The 17,904-nt window shown below is 22.6% G+C and overlaps 2 protein-coding genes across 16 annotated transcripts; one reads left to right on the plus strand and one right to left on the minus strand.

The window, feature by feature from the left end:
* Positions 1-618: 618 nt before the first annotated feature.
* Positions 619-17,684, plus strand: LOC122851686 (CREB-regulated transcription coactivator 1-like). 15 transcript variants are annotated; one of them, XM_044151064.1, is made up of 16 exons: positions 619-1,543; positions 3,388-3,627; positions 10,777-11,050; positions 11,200-11,305; positions 11,370-11,520; positions 11,914-12,027; positions 12,712-12,759; positions 13,613-13,756; positions 14,506-14,703; positions 14,781-14,927; positions 15,053-15,058; positions 15,200-15,205; positions 15,438-15,488; positions 15,739-15,816; positions 15,884-16,022; positions 16,120-16,754. In XM_044151064.1, exons 1-16 carry the CDS (start codon positions 1,430-1,432, stop codon positions 16,332-16,334), a joined length of 2,031 nt encoding a protein of 676 aa, XP_044006999.1. In that variant the 5' UTR covers positions 619-1,429; the 3' UTR covers positions 16,335-16,754. The 15 variants fall into 15 exon arrangements, with proteins under 15 accessions (XP_044006999.1, XP_044007001.1, XP_044007000.1 ...); XM_044151066.1 differs by having other exon boundaries at positions 10,777-11,032; positions 16,120-16,673; XM_044151065.1 differs by having other exon boundaries at positions 11,914-12,012; positions 16,120-16,672.
* Positions 3,751-5,656, minus strand: LOC122851715 (general odorant-binding protein 69a-like). The gene is made up of 6 exons (XM_044151130.1): positions 5,437-5,656; positions 5,260-5,344; positions 5,100-5,188; positions 4,918-5,020; positions 4,748-4,812; positions 3,751-4,654 (listed from the first exon to the last, which is right to left on the minus strand). The coding sequence occupies exons 1-6, from the start codon at positions 5,503-5,505 to the stop codon at positions 4,637-4,639; spliced, it is 429 nt and encodes a 142-aa protein (XP_044007065.1). The 5' UTR covers positions 5,506-5,656; the 3' UTR covers positions 3,751-4,636.
* Positions 17,685-17,904: the final 220 nt, after the last annotated feature.

Here is a 17,904-nt window from a genome sequence, read left to right on the forward strand (position 1 = left end):
TGCGTGCTCTAAACTTGCTCTCTAATCTCTATTAAATAACAAAATAATATACACAAAATTAAAAAAACTAAATAACATCCAATAAATTATTATAAACATAAATAATATCTAAATAATTATCAGTGTCTTGTGTACAATAAATTTTCACAGAAATAAAAAATCAATATTTACAAAAACTTTGAAAAATTGGAGTAAAAATAAAATTATAAAAAAATAAATATAAACAATAATAACAATAAACATATATTATTTTTATTATTACCCCACATGGTTTGTGTCATGATAATGATTATTGTTTCACAATAAAATTGTGAATTTCGATAAGAAATTAAATTAAAACAAAACAACAAACAAACACATTTAAAACATAAAAAAAAAAAAAATCATTTTTAAGTATTTGTAAATTGTATGCATGTATACATTGGCCTCCCGTGGGCTTTCTCTCTTGTATATTATTTTTTTTTCTCTCTCTTAAATCGGTTTTCTCTCGTGTCGGGTTAGATGTTACAAAAGCCCAACCAATGGCTCCACTAAAAACATGAGTTTCTGCGCGATGCGCGTGGCGCGCTGCGCCGCATAATCTTGCGTATCAGTGACCGTCAGTCAATCGCTGAGGCAGTGGTGTACTGTAAAAAAAAAAAAAAAAAATAATAATAAATAACAATATATATATTATACACTGGAAATAAATTTGCTATGAACCTTGTCACTGACAAGGTTTAATACACCATCAAAAACAACAAAAAAAAAGTATAAACAAATTTACTCATTTTAAAAATGATTAATAATTAATTATTACAACAATGATTTGTTGTTTTTAGTTGTTATGTATTACAATGTTAAACAAGTGAAAATTATTAATTTTTAAATAATAATATTCGATAAAACGGAGTACGGGAAGTGGGTTGTTTCGTTTGTGTCTGTTTTTTTTTTTTTTAAATTTTTTTTTAATCTGAGTTTTGTGGTTGTGGCCTGAGTGTATATAAAAAAAAAAAAAGGTGAAATAAACACAAGAAAAAGAAGAAATTAATGGAAAAAAAAAAAAAAAAATTTTTTTATATTTGAGTGACAGGAATAAGGTGATGAATAAGAAAAACATCAAGTGAAAAAAAAAAAGAGGAAATAATAAGAAAATGTTGTGTTGTGAAAGTAATGATTTAAAAGTGTCTAGATTTTATTAAAAGTGAAAGAGAGATAGTTAAATATTAAGCGTAAAAGAGAGACAAATATCAAAGGTGATCAAAAAAATTATTGACCTCTTTGTTTACTTTGTTAATATTAAAATAATATTGATAAATTACCGGTAATAATATTGAGCAAAAAAATATAACAAGTGTTATTAATTTTTTTGATTAATTTATATGAAAATATTTTTAATTAATTAAATACAAGTGCATTTGTGTAAGTGTTGTCTGGTGCAGTTGACATCATGGCGAATCCACGTAAATTCAGTGAAAAAATTGCCCTTCTTAACCAAAAACAGGCTGAAGAAACTGCTGCCTTTGAGGCAATTATGCGTGAAGTATCAGATGTAACAAGCAGAGTAAGATATATATAAATATTCAATTAAAAATATATATATATTAACATACACATATGCACAATTATTATTGTTTTTTAAAAATATTATTATACTTTTAAACATGCGGACATACAAAAGTGGATTGTAATAAAAAAAGAAATAAAAAAAAAAAAAAAAAACGGTGCACCAAATGAGTAAAACGTAAACATACGTGAACGCCCTGACTTGTACATACTTACACTTCCTTGTGTATATTTTAAGAGATGAAACTTTACGTGTATTAAATGACAGAGAAAAAGATATATAATTTTCTTATGTTTCATTTTGGTTTATGCAGCTGCATATATATATTTAAACTCGCAAGGCATACGTATTCGAAATTCCACATGTATTTAGTCGAAAAAATAAAAGAAAAAAATTACTTTTCTTTTTGTTATATATATATATTTTCTTTTTAACTAATTTTGGATGGAGGTACATACTTTTACGAATTTTAGATAATATATATTGAGTATAATAAATAGAATATAATAGCATCAACACATGCGATTAAATAATTATTGCGCGGGAAATTTTAACAATTTGGAAATTTCGATTTTCGCTATATTAATCAATTGTTTAATTTAATTTTTTTTTTTCTAATTTATTATTAGATTAATTGTTATTTTTTTAATCAACTGGTTTTTGTTTAATTTATCATTTAAATGTTGATTTTTATTTTTTTCAATTTCAATAACAAGTAAATTTAGATTTTCATATTATAATTATGACAGACAACATAAGGCGGGAAGAAAAAAAAATATATATATATCTAAAAAGTGAGTAGTAATATATGAAAAAATAAAAATATGAAAATACTCGATTTATATTTGAATATTTGAATATTGTTTTACTTAGCCAGATACATACATTTTGATGGATGGAATATTTTTTTTTTTTTTTTTTGTTTGTTGTCTTTGTTTTTAGTTAAATATTGTTTTATTATTTTTTCTATTTTGTCTAAATATTTTTAAATAATAAATAAATATACACGGAAGCAAAATTAATAATACTGTTTGACTGGATTTTTTTTTATTTTTATCATTTTTTTTTATCAAAAACACATCATTGATAATTTTTATTTTTTTTTGGATTAATCGTAATTGTAGTATATATAATGATATTTATTTTTTACTTAAAGATTCTTTGCTCAAGTGTATTGTAAAATAAACATTTGTATATTTTAAAAAGTTTATTTATTATAGCTTGTCGGATAAAAAAAAATACCAAGACCAGGTAGTCATATATGAACGTGTAAAAATTTATTTAATATATAATTTTAAATATTATGTATTTTTTATTTTTTATTATACATAAAAATACATTTATTTTTTCCTTTTTATTATCAAATGTGTTGAGGAATTTTCGAATTTTTAATCTTCATTCGAAAAATAATAATAATATTTCTAACGGTAAATATTTCGAAATTTCGATTGAATTTTTTAATACATATATAAATTTTAAATACCGTTAGTTTTGACATCATTGATTAACATAAAATATTATTAATATTCCCAAAAATAATATTGAAAATTATAAAATACTTGTTTATGATTTTTAATCATTAAATTTGTTTATAAATTATCAAAAATTTTCATTATTTATAATGAAAAGCCAATAGTAATAATAAAAACCAAATTGATTCGAAAAATAATACAAGCTAATTTATTTTTAAACAAGTTTTTAATTATTATTATTTAAAATATTATTTAATTTAAACACACATTTGCACACAAAAATATGATAGATAAAAAAAAATAATAGGGGGTTTTTATATTGAAAAAAAAAAAAAAGAAATGGAGGTATTTGATGATGAACTTGCTTAGGTGGCGTCAGCAGGAAGTTCAGTTGGGGCAAGTCCCACTGGTACCTGTGGTGTCATTGAGGCCCCATTATCAGTCAAAAGTGCTGGTGCAAGTCCTCCACAATCAAGTGACAGCAAACATCTTCATATTAACCTTGGCAATCAATTCAGGGGTGGTGGTTCATTGCCAAATGTTAACAATCGAGATACAACAAATGATTCTACTTCAAATACTGATGTAATTCATTCTATTGATCTTAAGGTACAAGTCAATATAATGTCAGTGCTTTTTGCTTCATTAGAAAAAAAAATATATACAATTAATAAATCAATAAATTATTTTCTAATTAAGTTGAATATTGTAAATAAATTTACAAAAAAATTATTCATTTTTCTCTTAATTAGTTAATTGTAATTTATTTATTTATTTTTTTATTACTTTGTTGTTGTTATCTTGGTAGTTTGATTGTAGTTAATTTGAAGCAGCATGCAACAATTTAGTGTTCACAAAAAAAAAAAAAAAGCACTTTTTTTTCTTATCACAATATATTATCGATAAAATTTTAACACTCAATTTTTGTTGTGTAGTTATCGTTGTTGATGTTGTCAGGTATTTTAATAGTCATTAATTTCAGTATTTTTTTTTTTTAAATATTTCTACACTGAAAGTTCAATTATCAATATCAGTTTGATAAATAAAAAATGAATTGATGAATTATTTAAATTATGGAGCTGAATAAAGATTGATTGAATTTTTTTTTTTTTTTTTTGTATGATGATAGCATATCTTTATTGTATTTTTTCAATGATTATAAATTTTTTTTTTTTTTATTTGTTTAAATTATATACCTGTGTAGCTAAGAAAATACCCATTAGGCACGTTAATTAGTTTGAAAATTAATTATTGAGCTTGTCTAATTAATTATTTAAATATATATTACATTCATAAAAATATTTTAAAAACACATAAATACATATCAAAGATATTATTATTGATGTAAAATTTAATTTCAAGGTCATTTAATTTTTTTTTTATTTTAAATTTTAGATTGATTATTAAATTTATTTTTTTAAATTTTTTTAATATTTTTTTTTACTTGTTTTTATCTTTAAATTTCTGATAATTATGATGATTTCCATATTGATGTTTTTTATATTTTTGAATTATTCATCTGTTGCTGGTTCAATGGCCAAAATTTTTTCATTTTTTTTTGTCTCGTTTTTTATATTTAATTTTTTTTTTTTATATATACAATTTTGGTGTTATTATCTCATATCATAAACCACATCTTAAAAAAATAAAATTAATTTATTACTCATTTATAATGATTAAATAATAATAAAAAATTTATAATATTTAAATAAAAAAAAAATATAGTTACATCAGGTCTTGTTTGCTGTACACATTTTGCAATGTTAAAAACTTTATCGCAGTCATCAGAGCCAGCTAAAAATTAATAAAAAAAACATTATTACATATAAAAAAATATGTAAAATATTAAATTATTAATTTTTCTTAATTATTATTAATTTTTTTTGGTGTTTTACTAACTTTGAGATGCACATTTATTAAAAAGTTCTCGTCCAGCATCTTGTATACTTTCTGGGAACATTCCAACCAACATTTCAACTTCAAGTTCACCATCTTCGTCAATCTATTATATCAAATAATAAATAAAAAAACCATATTAATTAAATTTTATAATATTTATTAATAATTTTAATCATACTTACAACACCAAAAGTTTCGAATAGACAATGCATATAACAAGTTATAGCTCTATCATTTACAATCGTTCCTTCATTAACCTGATCAATAAGTGCTGTAAATTAATAATTAATTAATCATATAAATAAAATATTTTTGCTAATTATTATTAACAATTATATTTACCTTCTGTTGTTCCATGTAAACCCATGCATTTAGCTTTATCATCAGCTACCATAGCAACCATATCAGGTGTTATAAAATCCGGCAACTTGAAAAGAGGAAAAAAAATTTTTTATCAATTTGTATAATTAAAAATTATATCAACAACACTAATCAATTTTATTTGAAAAAAAAATTTACTTTAGCAGTGATGAAAACTGCCTGCAATAAAATTCCAAAAAATATATATTTAACAATAAAATTTTCCATGTTTTTTAAATTAATTAAATGCACTGTATATTGATGAAAATAAAAAAACGAAATTAGCTGAATTTATGTCTTGCTTCAACAACGTCTCGTGCACAAATATAAATTTTTTTTGCTGATGCAAGGATTATAAAGAAACAAGTAGACGGGATGTAGGCGTGTGTAATTTATTTTTTAACTAATACTTGAATGAAAAAATATAGTAAATAGTTGGAGCTTAGTTATTTTAGATTATGCATTTCCTAGATATTTTACGTCTGTCGATCATATTCATTTTTTTTTTCGAAATTACTACTTTGCTAATTATTAAAAATTGCCATATAATAAACAAAAATTATTTTCACGATATTTTTCAGATATTTGTTATTAATTTTTTACCCCTGACCTTCATTGTATCCTGTTTAAATTACTAACAATTATTTTTTTCAATTTCTTATTCTCATTGTTGTGTATTATTGTCATTTAAATTTTTCGACTAATAATTAATTCAAATTTATAGTTTAATAAAAATTAAAAAACAAATTATATATTTTTTAAAAAAATTTTTCAATCATTTAGTAAATTAGTTTGTTTTTATTTCCGTCAATTTATTTTTTGTTTTTACATTGTTTAATTGCGTAATACAAATTTACCAAAATATTTCCTTTCATAATCATTTACCAAAACAATAAAAATAATTCTTTACAATTACATATTTTTATTGTTTTTTATACATTTAAAAACTGACAATTCATTTTCGATTATCCTTCATAAACATGTCTTTTATCTTGACATTTATTTATAATAAAAATAATTAATTATCAAATTTATTTAAAGCACCATAAATTCTTTATTTCGTTTATCGCAACTTTCTTCAACTTTAAAGGGACATTTCTCAAAAAAACCAAAAAGTTTTCCAGTAATTTCAAGCAATTTAATGTAGAAAAATTAATACTCAATTTGATTTTAATAAATAACAATGAATCCATGTAATTAAAAATATTTCGAAATTAAAAAATAATCAACAAAAATTATTATTACTATTTCCAATTTATCAATAATAATTTCTGGTTATTTAAAAAATAAATAAATAAAAAACAAGAGTGTATGAAATGCTTCATGCGGATATGACCGAGTTTACATTTACCTGAATGAGACTCTAGGCCACCAGCTGAAAGAAAAATGTGTATATACAGTTGATGCATATGTGTGTAGATGTTGAAGGGGTTGATGGATGTTGATGTGAAAGAGAGGCAAGTTTTGTGTTTAAAAAAAAAAAAAAAAGGGTTAAAATAAAGAGAAAATAGTAGAGAAAAAAATATTGTTAAAAGCTTGATAATAAAATAAATTTATAAATAAAAAAAAAGCAATTAATAATAATTGAAATTAAAAAAAAAAATATAATGTTTTTTTGAAAATTTATAGAAAAAGGATAATTGTATATATTTGCAGGCATTTTGTTGATGATATATATATAGATGTATATGTTTGTATATGAATATTAATATGTACATGTATATTGGTGTGTTGAATCAATTGAGGGAGAGGGATGTTGAAGAGTACTGAGGGGAATGAGTATTGATCGTAACTGCGGGTGTACTTATTCGCTTGTTCCGGGCGCGTGCTACGTGTCGCTGCATCCTGCTGCAACGATATTAAAACTACTAAATATTTATTATTATTAAAATTCAAAAAAATAATAAAATTAATAAACACCAGCTGATTCTATTATTAATAATATATAAATGTATTTTTTGTTTTTTATATTTATTTAAAATCAATTTATTTGAATTGGAAGAAAAAAAGGTTGATAAAATGCAAATATTTTTAATTAAATAAATGAAATATCAATAATAAAATTTTAATAATTAAAATGTATATTTTTTTTATACGTATTTATATATTATTTAATTTTCATTTGGGAAATTTTTATATAGTGTTATAATCTATAAATAATGAAATTTATTAAATTTCATTTTAACAAGTGTTTTTTTTTTTATAAATTTTTTTTCTTTTGGGCTAAAAAATATTGGTAATTTGGAGTATTATGTAATATGATATTTACATTTTTATTTTGATGATTTTTTTTTATTTTTATTTTATCGCATGATAGGTCTATTTTTGTATGATTGACTTTTGTCGTTATTTATTCTACAGGTGGTATGAAGGCGGTGGTAGTGTCCTTGAACATGAAGTTGAGCTCAAAATATTATTTTTTTTTTTAATAAAATTTTTTTGAAAATATACCTTTTTATCACTAGTTAATTGATAAATAACTTTTTTTGTTATCTAATTGTTTTTATAAAAATTAAAAAAGAAAAAAAAAAAAATTAAATAGCCGCATGTGTATTCTTTCTTCGTCCTTGATAGAATTTTTTTATTCTCATTTCATCGGACCGATCTAAAGTCTATTTCTAACCACCCTTTTTTTTCATCACGGATATAAAACTCCCTCCAGTCTTTGCAACCCCTTTCCTTCCTTTTTTTCTTTTCCTGCCGCGCCAAGGAAATCGATTGGTCGTTGGAGTTATCCGAACCGCGATTGTTACTAACCGATATTTTACTCAATTCCCTCGACACCACTTCCGGTACGAAAAAAGAATTGATATATAAAAATAAATTAAATTAAAAAAAAAAATACATTAAATATTCAATCCCTTTAAATCCCTATATATTTTCCAAGGTTTTTTTTTTATTTTTTTTTCTATTTATTTACTTGTTTGTTTATTTATTTATATATTATTATTTTTTAAACAAATAACATTTAATTGACATTAATAAACATTTAAAAATGTTTATTAATTAAAATATAGATCTATTTTTTATAAATTTTATTTACAATAATTAATTAAAAATAAATGTTTCTTTATATTTTATCAATTTTTTATTTTTATTGATAATCGTTATTACATAATACTGTAAAATAATTGATGGTAAAGATATAAATATATTGTATGTATAAATATTAATACAGATAACCTCGGGAGTATCGAACCCTCATTTGGTCAAAAAAAAAAAAATGAAATATTTATAAACGAAGATTCATCAGTTCTCAATTTGCCAGATAATAAATTCACCCTGGGGCGTAAAATTTTGCTCAAATTTATGTCAATTTATTTTGTAAATTATAATAAGTTTTTTAAAATATTCACGTTTATAATATGTACATACAAAAATACACAGATACTCCACACATTTGCAAATCATTCAAACGATATTTCGAGTCAGCCACAATTTCATGCAATTAACATTAATTGGATTTACTTTTAATCGAATTAAATCAATTTCAAAAGTTTTTTTTTATTTTTTTCGAATGGGATTAATTTATTCTCTGCAAGGTTGTCAATATAATATTAATTTTTTCAAAAATAAATGAACTTTTGATATTTGAAAATTAAGTAGGTTTTTTATTTTAATATATTAGTTAATTATAATTAAAAAAAAATGTAATTCAAACAAAAAAATATTCAAGATGAATTTATCGATTTTATTTTAACTTTTATCATTTTAATTATCATAATTAAAGATAAAATAAAAATTGCTATTCGCCTTTGTAATAAATGACTCGAATTAATGAAAAATTATAGTTAAATGGTTGCTTATTAATTAAAAAAAAAAATTATAAATTAATTGTTATATTAGAATAATAATTCCACAAAATTTTTATTAAATAATTAGTGAAAATTTTATTTTTTAAATTAGATAATTTTCTAAACAAGTTAATAGGTTTTTCTTTTTATGATAGGTAATCGTAGGTATGTTAAAAAAATTTTAAAGTTAAATAAAAAAAAAATAGCGATCTGAGATTGCTTTAGTTGAAATAGCCAGTTGATGGGAAAGGGGGTTAAAGGGCCGTCAATTAGTTCCTGACCTCGTCAACTATCTTCAAGTGACCACAACATGCTATAGCCTCGTCATTCACTTTTTATATTTCAAGATTAATAAATTTGTCATTGTTTAATTTAATAATATATCTAAACAATCAATTAATTATTTTTAAAGATATTTTTACTAAATAAAAAAATAAATTAAGTCTATAATAATAAAATGAAAAATAATTAAAAACAATATTTTATATAATGAAAAAAATATCAATTATTTATTTAGATTTTTTTTTCTAGCAGATTTAATAATAGTTAAATTTTTTTTTATTAAAAAATTACTAGTGTGACATGAGTTTATAAAGACAAATTATCGATATATAATATGTGTTGTTGTGGAACAAGGCAAATAGCTGTAGTAGTTTAAAGAAAAAAGGAGGGTAGAGGAGGTTTACCTTGAACCTTGAAACCACACGACAAGCTCAAGAACGCATTTACAATTAATAATTTCACACTAACGTTTATGTATACATAACAACACAAACATATAAATAAATGTATATATATACTATGATTTAATAACTACGATTTAAAACGGAAGCGCGAAAGAAATTTTGTACATTTCACATGATTTATTTGCATCATCACATGGCAATCAAAAAAATTCCTTTGATTATTTATTTTAAATTTTAAATTTAAAATTTTTTTTTTTCTTTTATTAATTTGCATTTAAAATTAAAACAAATTTTATTTTTTTATTTTTTCATTCAACAGTAGTAATTTTATGTCCAATTTAAATAAATTTCGATAGTAAAATACTATGACGAAATTATTTTTCTATCAACTCCAGGGTCATATAATTTTTTTTATTTTGTTTTTACATTGTAATAGATCTTTAAATTAATTTAAAAAAAAAACTATTTTATATTATAATAAAAAATACATCAAAGTACAATTTTTTCTACAAAAAAAAAAAAGTTGATTTAATTTTTAATTTATAAAAATGAATGAATTAATAATTTAAAAAATTGTAAATATACATGACAAACACAGTTGGTATTTACAATTTGAAATTATTATTATTTTTTTTTGTATTTATTATGATACCTGCATTGTATATTTCCATATGATTAACAACAATTTCATTGGATGGTTAATTTTAATGTGCATGGTCCTCCAATGAGGAATTAATTTTTCAACAAGACAAGATGACAAAATTCTCGTCATGTATACATCATTAAATTGTACCAATGTCATATGTATATATTATTTTTAATTATTTAAAAATCAAATATACTTGTTCATCACTTTATTTACATTTTAAATATATGTATGCAATAGTTAATGTATGTGCTTGTATGTATATATTGTGTTAAACAATCATCTATATATATTTGTCAACAAACAATGAAATAATAATAATATGTTATTTTTAAAATATTAATAATTAATATTTACCTTTTTTTAATTACAGACTGCATTGAGTAATCTTGAAGAAATGCAACAAAATCCAATGATGTATAGAAATAATGAAAGAAGTAGAAGTCCAGGTGTTGGTCCAATGAGATCAAGACCAATTGAAAAAAGATATGATACATCACCATACAGTGGTACATCTTATTTATCACCACCATTACCAGATACATGGAGACGAACAAATTCTGATTCAGCATTACATCAAAGTGCAAATGAAGCATGTCAATCAACATCACAAATTTCTCATCGACGAGGTAGCGATGCAGATGCATGTTGGTTTTCAATTTTTTTTTAAACTTTTATATTATTTATTTATCATAGTATTTATATTGTTTTTTTTTGTCTTTTTAATTTAAAAATATAATGCCATTTTTAAAATCTTTATTAGTATATTTTTTAATTTGTTTTTTTGATGTTTTAGATGCACATGTTATTGGAAATATATCTGGTGATAATAGAGATGGACATCATAATTTTATTGAACGTCCAAGGTCTTCCTGTGAAATGCCAAGAGTACCTGGAATACAGTATGTATATTTATTCAAAAAAATAATTGATCATTTGGAATTTAATTTAATTTTTTTTTTTTAGTATATATCCAAGTTCACAACCACCTGGACCACAAACACCAATTGGTAATAACACAGGATCATTGCCTGATTTAAGCAATGTTCATTTTCCATCACCACTACACATACCATTGGATCAAGAAGATCATTCAAGTAGTACGCAGTATAGTAACGTAAGTTATAAATTTATAAATTATTTGTTTTTTAATTTTTCTTTCACCCATTTGGGACAATTTTATTGTTATTACTTTTTTTTTCATTCAATTTTTTAAACGTGTTACACATTTTTTATTTCTTTATATAATACTAAACATTATTATCACTTTTACTGTCAAAAAATTTTACTATTATAAATTTAAAATATATATGAAAATTGCTTGGTGTACATGGTCTGATGCTACTTTCATTGAATTGACAAAGGTATGCAAGATTATCTCTTTTTTTATTTTATTAAAATCATTTTTTAAAAACATCACACTATTATTTTTTTTATCGATACACATTCGTTATTGATCGGAAGATTTAAAAAATATAAAAAAAAAAAATGGTCTATGGATTTATTCCAGAGTCCTCAAACGGGCAGTCCTACGACTCTATCACCTACCAGTTTGGCACAAGCTGGAAGGTTATCCTTTTCACAGGAACACAGTCCACCAGGCGCCCAAGTAAATATCCTTGAGGTCTCCTATTATTAATTATATATTATTATTAACCATAATAATTATTTGTCAATGCTTAGATTATTAGCTTTTGCCCGTTTGTTAGACTCAAAATAAAAATAAACAAAGTTATACAACTAAACGTTAATAGAAATATTATAAATCTCAGTAGTAAATTTCGATTGCATTTAATAATATTCTTTTTTTTTGTATTAATGTTGTGATATTTTTGCTTGATTGTCAATATAGATATTTTAAAAAAAAATCTTGCATGTAAGCTTTGTTCTTCTTTGTATTTTATGTAGGTCATTTTTTGTTTTATATTTTATTTTTTAATTCTATTTTTTAACTTTTTTATCTTAACTTTTATTTTTGCTCTTTTTTTATTATCATTATCACACTTGTAAGAGACCAAGCGTGTATTTCGATATCATCCCCAAGCTGATGTAAAATGGAAATAAAATAAAATAATAAAATTTAAAAAAAAAAATCGTAAGTTGGCTGCATGAAAGTGATTACTATCATTGGCTTCGATTATTTGTTTGATTTTTTTTTTTTTTGATATATTATAAAAGCTTATATATATTTAGTTTATAATTTTTATAAAAATATATATTTTTATTTATTATTTTTTGTTATTTTTAAAAAAATTTTATTTTGCATTTTTTTGTAGTGTTTTTTTTTTTTGTCTTTGTTATTTTGCAGAATCATTTATCAGTGCCTGTTAACTCTAGGTATCTACATACGCATAAGGTCAGTATTATTTTTTTAAAAATATTATTATTATTTTCATTGCTTTATTGTTTTATATTGTGTACTGTATAAATATTATATGTTATTTATGCTTGATGCACGTATTTATATTTTATCAGATAAATAAATACACTTAAGTAAAAAAAAAATTTATTTATTTTAATATGGTATTTTAATTAAATTCAAAATAAAATTTTTTTTTGTTTTCATTAGTTTAAAAGATATATTTAAATGTTTTATAAATATTTCGATATTTTTTTCAGTTAAATCAGTTGAAAAAAAAAAAGAAAAAAAGAAAGTTATTTATCAAAAGCAAAATGTTATTTTTGGATTATTATCTTAATTGTTATTTTATTGTTAAAAATAATATGTCACGTATTGACGAGACCATTTAATAAGAAAGAATAAATATCATAATTTTATATTTATTGAATATTTCAGTACTATTAATAAATTTCAAGCTAAAAATTACGATAAAAAAGACAAATGATACTTTGTGTTTTTCCTTTTTTTCATCTGTAGAGTTGAGAAGTTATAAACCTTAATCTTAGTCTGATAGATGCAACTTCCTGGCTTCGTAGAAATCCATCTTGTCTTTTATTCATGAAATATATTAATGTAAACTTATTTTTTAACATGCTGTATCTGCATTTGTATCTATTCCATAAAATCCTTGGGATTTAAAAAATATATATAGGCTAAACAAAGTTTTTAAATTTTAAATAAATAATTTTTTTTTTTGCGAAATAAATTATATTGTCAATATAGAAAAAAAAAAATTATAAAAACATTTGTTATAGTATTTTTTAAAATTGATTTATTAAAAATATATTTTTTTTTTATTTTAAAATAGGGTATTACATTGGAAAATAGCACAAGTACTTCACAACAGGATCTTCAAAATTATGGACAAACGTCTGCTCATCCACCATCATCACATAGTCCAGTTCAGTATATTTATCAACAGCCACATAGTCCAGTTCAGCCACAAAGTCCTGTAAGTTATATATTTCCTTATATAAAAAGGACAAACATCATCGGTCTTCTGGACATTTGATTGGTCATTGTTTTTCTCTCACTTACTCTCATATGAATTTCTTTCTATTTGCCTTTTTCTATTATTTTTTTATTCATTTCGTTAGCAACAAAAAAACAAAAAAAAAAAAAAAAGAGTGAGTGAGACATAGTTTGTTTTTTTGTTGCTAACGAAATAAATCAAAAAACAAAGAGTGATCTTCGAAGGATTAAATCGATAACATATACGAGCGCTTGATAGACCGCGCGACACATAAAATGTTTATTGTTTATTATTGTTATAAACAAATGCATCAGTAGAAATCCACAAAAAATATATTTTACTTCTTCAAAATGTCCTTTATTTAATGGATTTTTCAGAAATACTGTGCAACAAATATTTATTGTAAAAAAAATTGTTTCAACTTTTAAAAAATTTTAACTTCATAATTTTCTACTGGTCTTTTTATTTTCAATATTTTTTTTTACAATAAATATTTGTTGCAAAGTATTTATGAAATATCCATTAAATAAAGGACATTTTGAAAAAGTAAAATATATTTTTTTGTGGTTTTCTACTGATGCATTTTTTTGTAACAATAATAAACAATAAACATTTTAGAAATTATGGATACAGGCGCGCGTAACGCGCCAATGTGTTCATAATTTAAAAAAAAAAACACAAAAAAATTTATTTATTTAATTTTTATAATTTTAATTTTGTTTTTATAGTCACCACAACCTCAACAACAGCAACAGCACCAACAACAGCAGCAACAACAGCAGCAACAGCATCAACAACAACAGCAGCAACAGCAGCAGCAACAACAACAACAGCAACAACATCAAATAAATTCTTTAGGTTCTTATAGAAGTTCACAACAAATTAATAGACCATCTCCTCAATCTTCACCTGGTTTAACAGTTCAAGTAAGTATTTAAAAAAATAATTTAATTAAACAAAATGAATGATAAATATTAAAAATATAATTTAATAAATTTAACAGGGAAGTCCACTGAGTTATAATAGCAACAATGCATCAGCACCACCAAGTCCAACGAGAGGATATAATTCAGAACAACAAAATTTAGAAACTGATAATGCTGATCAAGCAAATTTTTTTCTTCAAACAGCACTTGAACAATTCAACATGGTTAGTATATACATAATTAAATTACCAAATAAAATTAACAATTAATATAAAATCAATAATCTGGCTAATTTAAAACACAAAAAAAAATCATCAATTTTTATTAATTTTTGTTTGTGCTTATCAAGGGAGTGGTGAGTTGATGTTTATCGATTTCTATAAATGTTTAATTAATTTTATATTTATAAATAATCTAAAATTAATTCATTTTTTTTTTTCTCTTTTTCTTATACTTACTTTGGATTAACAAAAAATCAATGAAAATATATTAATAGGAAATTGTAAGTATTTTAATTTTATCAATTAAAATATTGTAAATAATTTTTATATTTATTTTATTAATATTATTTTATAAATTCAAAAGACCAATTGTGGTGTAAATATCAATCGAGATATTTGGATTGCATGATATCCAACTTGTGTATGCTGTTTTTAAAATTTTAAATTTATGTCCCCAATAAAAATATAATTCAAAGGTAAAAAATTATTTATCTGTTAACTGCCTACAATTAGGACTGGACTCAAATTGTTCAGCAACTTATGGACTGTGGTTGGACTACGCAGGTACATGTGATGACTCTTCTTCATCTATCCTTTCTTCATCGAATATATTTATCGTCATAAAATTCCATAAAAAAGGATCCATTTCATTTTATAATTTTACTCTTCTTTTTCATCTTCAAACTTTTAATTTATTTTTTAATTTATATAGAATATAAGATAATCATGAAGATTGCCAGTGATTGATCACCGAAATTAATCAATATATTTATTTTTAATAATGAATTCAATATCTTCTTTTTATAATTTACAGATGGATTTAACGACGGTGGATCCAAGTACCATTTCTTCATTCATTGGATCTTCAAATGATACTTCCAATTATTCACAGGTAAAAATATTTTTCAAGCTATCTTGTTTAAATATTAATTTACATGACTTTTTTTTGTTTGATACAGAATGACATGATAAATGTTGGTGGTGAATTAGGAAGTGATGCTGGTTATTTTAGTACGAGTCCTCAAATTGCATACCAACCAAGGACACCAACAACAGCACAACAATTAACTCCTCAAACTCCGACGATCATCTTGACTGGTAACTATATTTAATATACAAAAAAACAAGATTGATACATTTTCTGAAATATAAAAAGAGCTTTGTAATAATATTATAATTAAAAATGAATATACAGATTTTTCAGGCACTGAAGATTTAACGAGTCAAGAATTTGTTAAAGATCTTGGAACAATTTCTGGTGATTTTGATACAGATTTATTTACCTCTGACGATGTCCTGAGACAGGGCCTTGGTCCAATTGACCTTGACGGTCTACAAATGCTCACTGATCCTGACATGGTGATAACAGACACCAATGCTGAAGATCATTTTAGATTAGATCGTCTTTAAATAAAATAATAACTCAAAATACAGACTTGACAATTAGGAAAAAAAAAGCGAAATTAAATATTATGATAATAATTGACAACAGGCCAAATAAGTCTGTAATGACATAATTTTATTTTACTCATGAAAATTTATTATAATTCCTGATAGATGACTATATTAATGAGACAAAAAATAAAATATATAATAATTTTGAATAATAAATTTTTAAAATACTGAATGTTATTTGAATTTCATTGCAACTTCAATGTGTCAATTAATTTATCAGTCAATTTTTATTAATCCAATTTGTTCCTAATGTTTTTTAAATATATCCATTGGATGTGCAATGAAGTAATTCTCATTTCTATGAGCTCATAATAAATATTAAAATTTTTAATAATAATGTTAGTTGTTAAATTAATGAACAGAAAAAAAAAAAAAGTAAAATTTTAAAAATAAATTTTAACTTGACGTTTATTGATTATTGATGAGTCAAAAAATGAAAAAAATTTATAAAGCCTGTTTTTCATTTGATTTTATACTACTTTGTATATTATATATATATTCTATGATCTCTAAATATGCACAAAATGAAAAATTAAATATTTACGATAATTGAACAAACAAATTAATGTAAATTGAGATTTTATTGTATAGAAATTAATGACTGGATTGACCGTATAGGTAGAAAAGTTTTTTTATTAATAATAATTTTTTTTTTTTCCTTGTCTTATTTAATTTAATTAAAGAATCTCGTTAATTAAAATATAGAATGAATCTTGTTAAAGCATTTGTGTATAGTTACAAAAGAAAAAAAAAAATTCATTTAATTGTTTTTTTTTTTTTCTATGAGATATATAACGTGATGTTCAAATTTATACTTGCCCTAAAATTGTTTTTTTTTTAATTTATATTTTTGTTTTTCACGTTGATTAATTGTTGTATATGCTCATTTAGAATCATTCAAGTTGTGACTGTTTATTTTTTAATTTTAAAAGAGAAAAATCTCATGAATTTTAAGTTTGGTTATTTACAAATACAGGCCTCCGGCACACTGTGATACTTCTTATTTTCATCTGCATATCATTTCAATCATTTGTGAAAATGTTGACACTTAAATAAAAAAAAAAAAAAAACATATTAAATAATATCAGAACGATGTTTTTTAATATAAAAAAAAAAAGAAAAAAAAATGCTCAGGTAGATTTTTTCCTCTGAGAATTGGGACCCAGCAGTAAAAAAAAAATAAATATACAAAAAAAAAAAAAAAATGTTCTTTTTAACAATAAAATAAACAAAAAAAATTCATAATATTTTTGAAAATTAATCATTGGAATATATGCGTGTGTAAATCTATGTAACATGAATTATTATTATTTTTATTTTTTGTTATAATGGATTTCATTGGTCAGGCTGTTGTTTAAAAATTAATAATTGTAAATTAAAATGCCAAAATAGTAGCTAAATTAAAATTATTCAAATGGCACATGAGATACTCCTAGCATGTACCCTCTGCGATTGTCAATTGATTTTTTGAAAGTAAAAAAAATAAATAATACTCTCTATTGTATACACACACACATTAGATGAT

The sequence above is a fragment of the Aphidius gifuensis genome, linkage group LG3, assembly GCF_014905175.1.
Source record: "Aphidius gifuensis isolate YNYX2018 linkage group LG3, ASM1490517v1, whole genome shotgun sequence".
NCBI lineage: Eukaryota > Metazoa > Arthropoda > Insecta > Hymenoptera > Braconidae > Aphidius > Aphidius gifuensis.

Coding starts and splice junctions, on each gene's coding strand:
- LOC122851686 (XM_044151064.1), top strand. CDS start 1,430: ATGGCGAATCCACGTAAATTCAGTGAAAAAATTGCCCTTCTTAACCAA. Junction 1,544..3,387: donor TATCAGATGTAACAAGCAGA/GTAAGATATATA, acceptor GAACTTGCTTAG/GTGGCGTCAGCAGGAAGTTC. Junction 11,306..11,369: donor CCAAGAGTACCTGGAATACA/GTATGTATATTT, acceptor TTTTTTTTTTAG/TATATATCCAAGTTCACAAC.
- LOC122851715 (XM_044151130.1), bottom strand. CDS start 5,505: ATGGAAAATTTTATTGTTAAATATATATTTTTTGGAATTTTATTGCAG. Junction 5,189..5,259: donor TTTACATGGAACAACAGAAG/GTAAATATAATT, acceptor ATTAATTTACAG/CACTTATTGATCAGGTTAAT. Junction 5,021..5,099: donor TATTCGAAACTTTTGGTGTT/GTAAGTATGATT, acceptor TTGATATAATAG/ATTGACGAAGATGGTGAACT.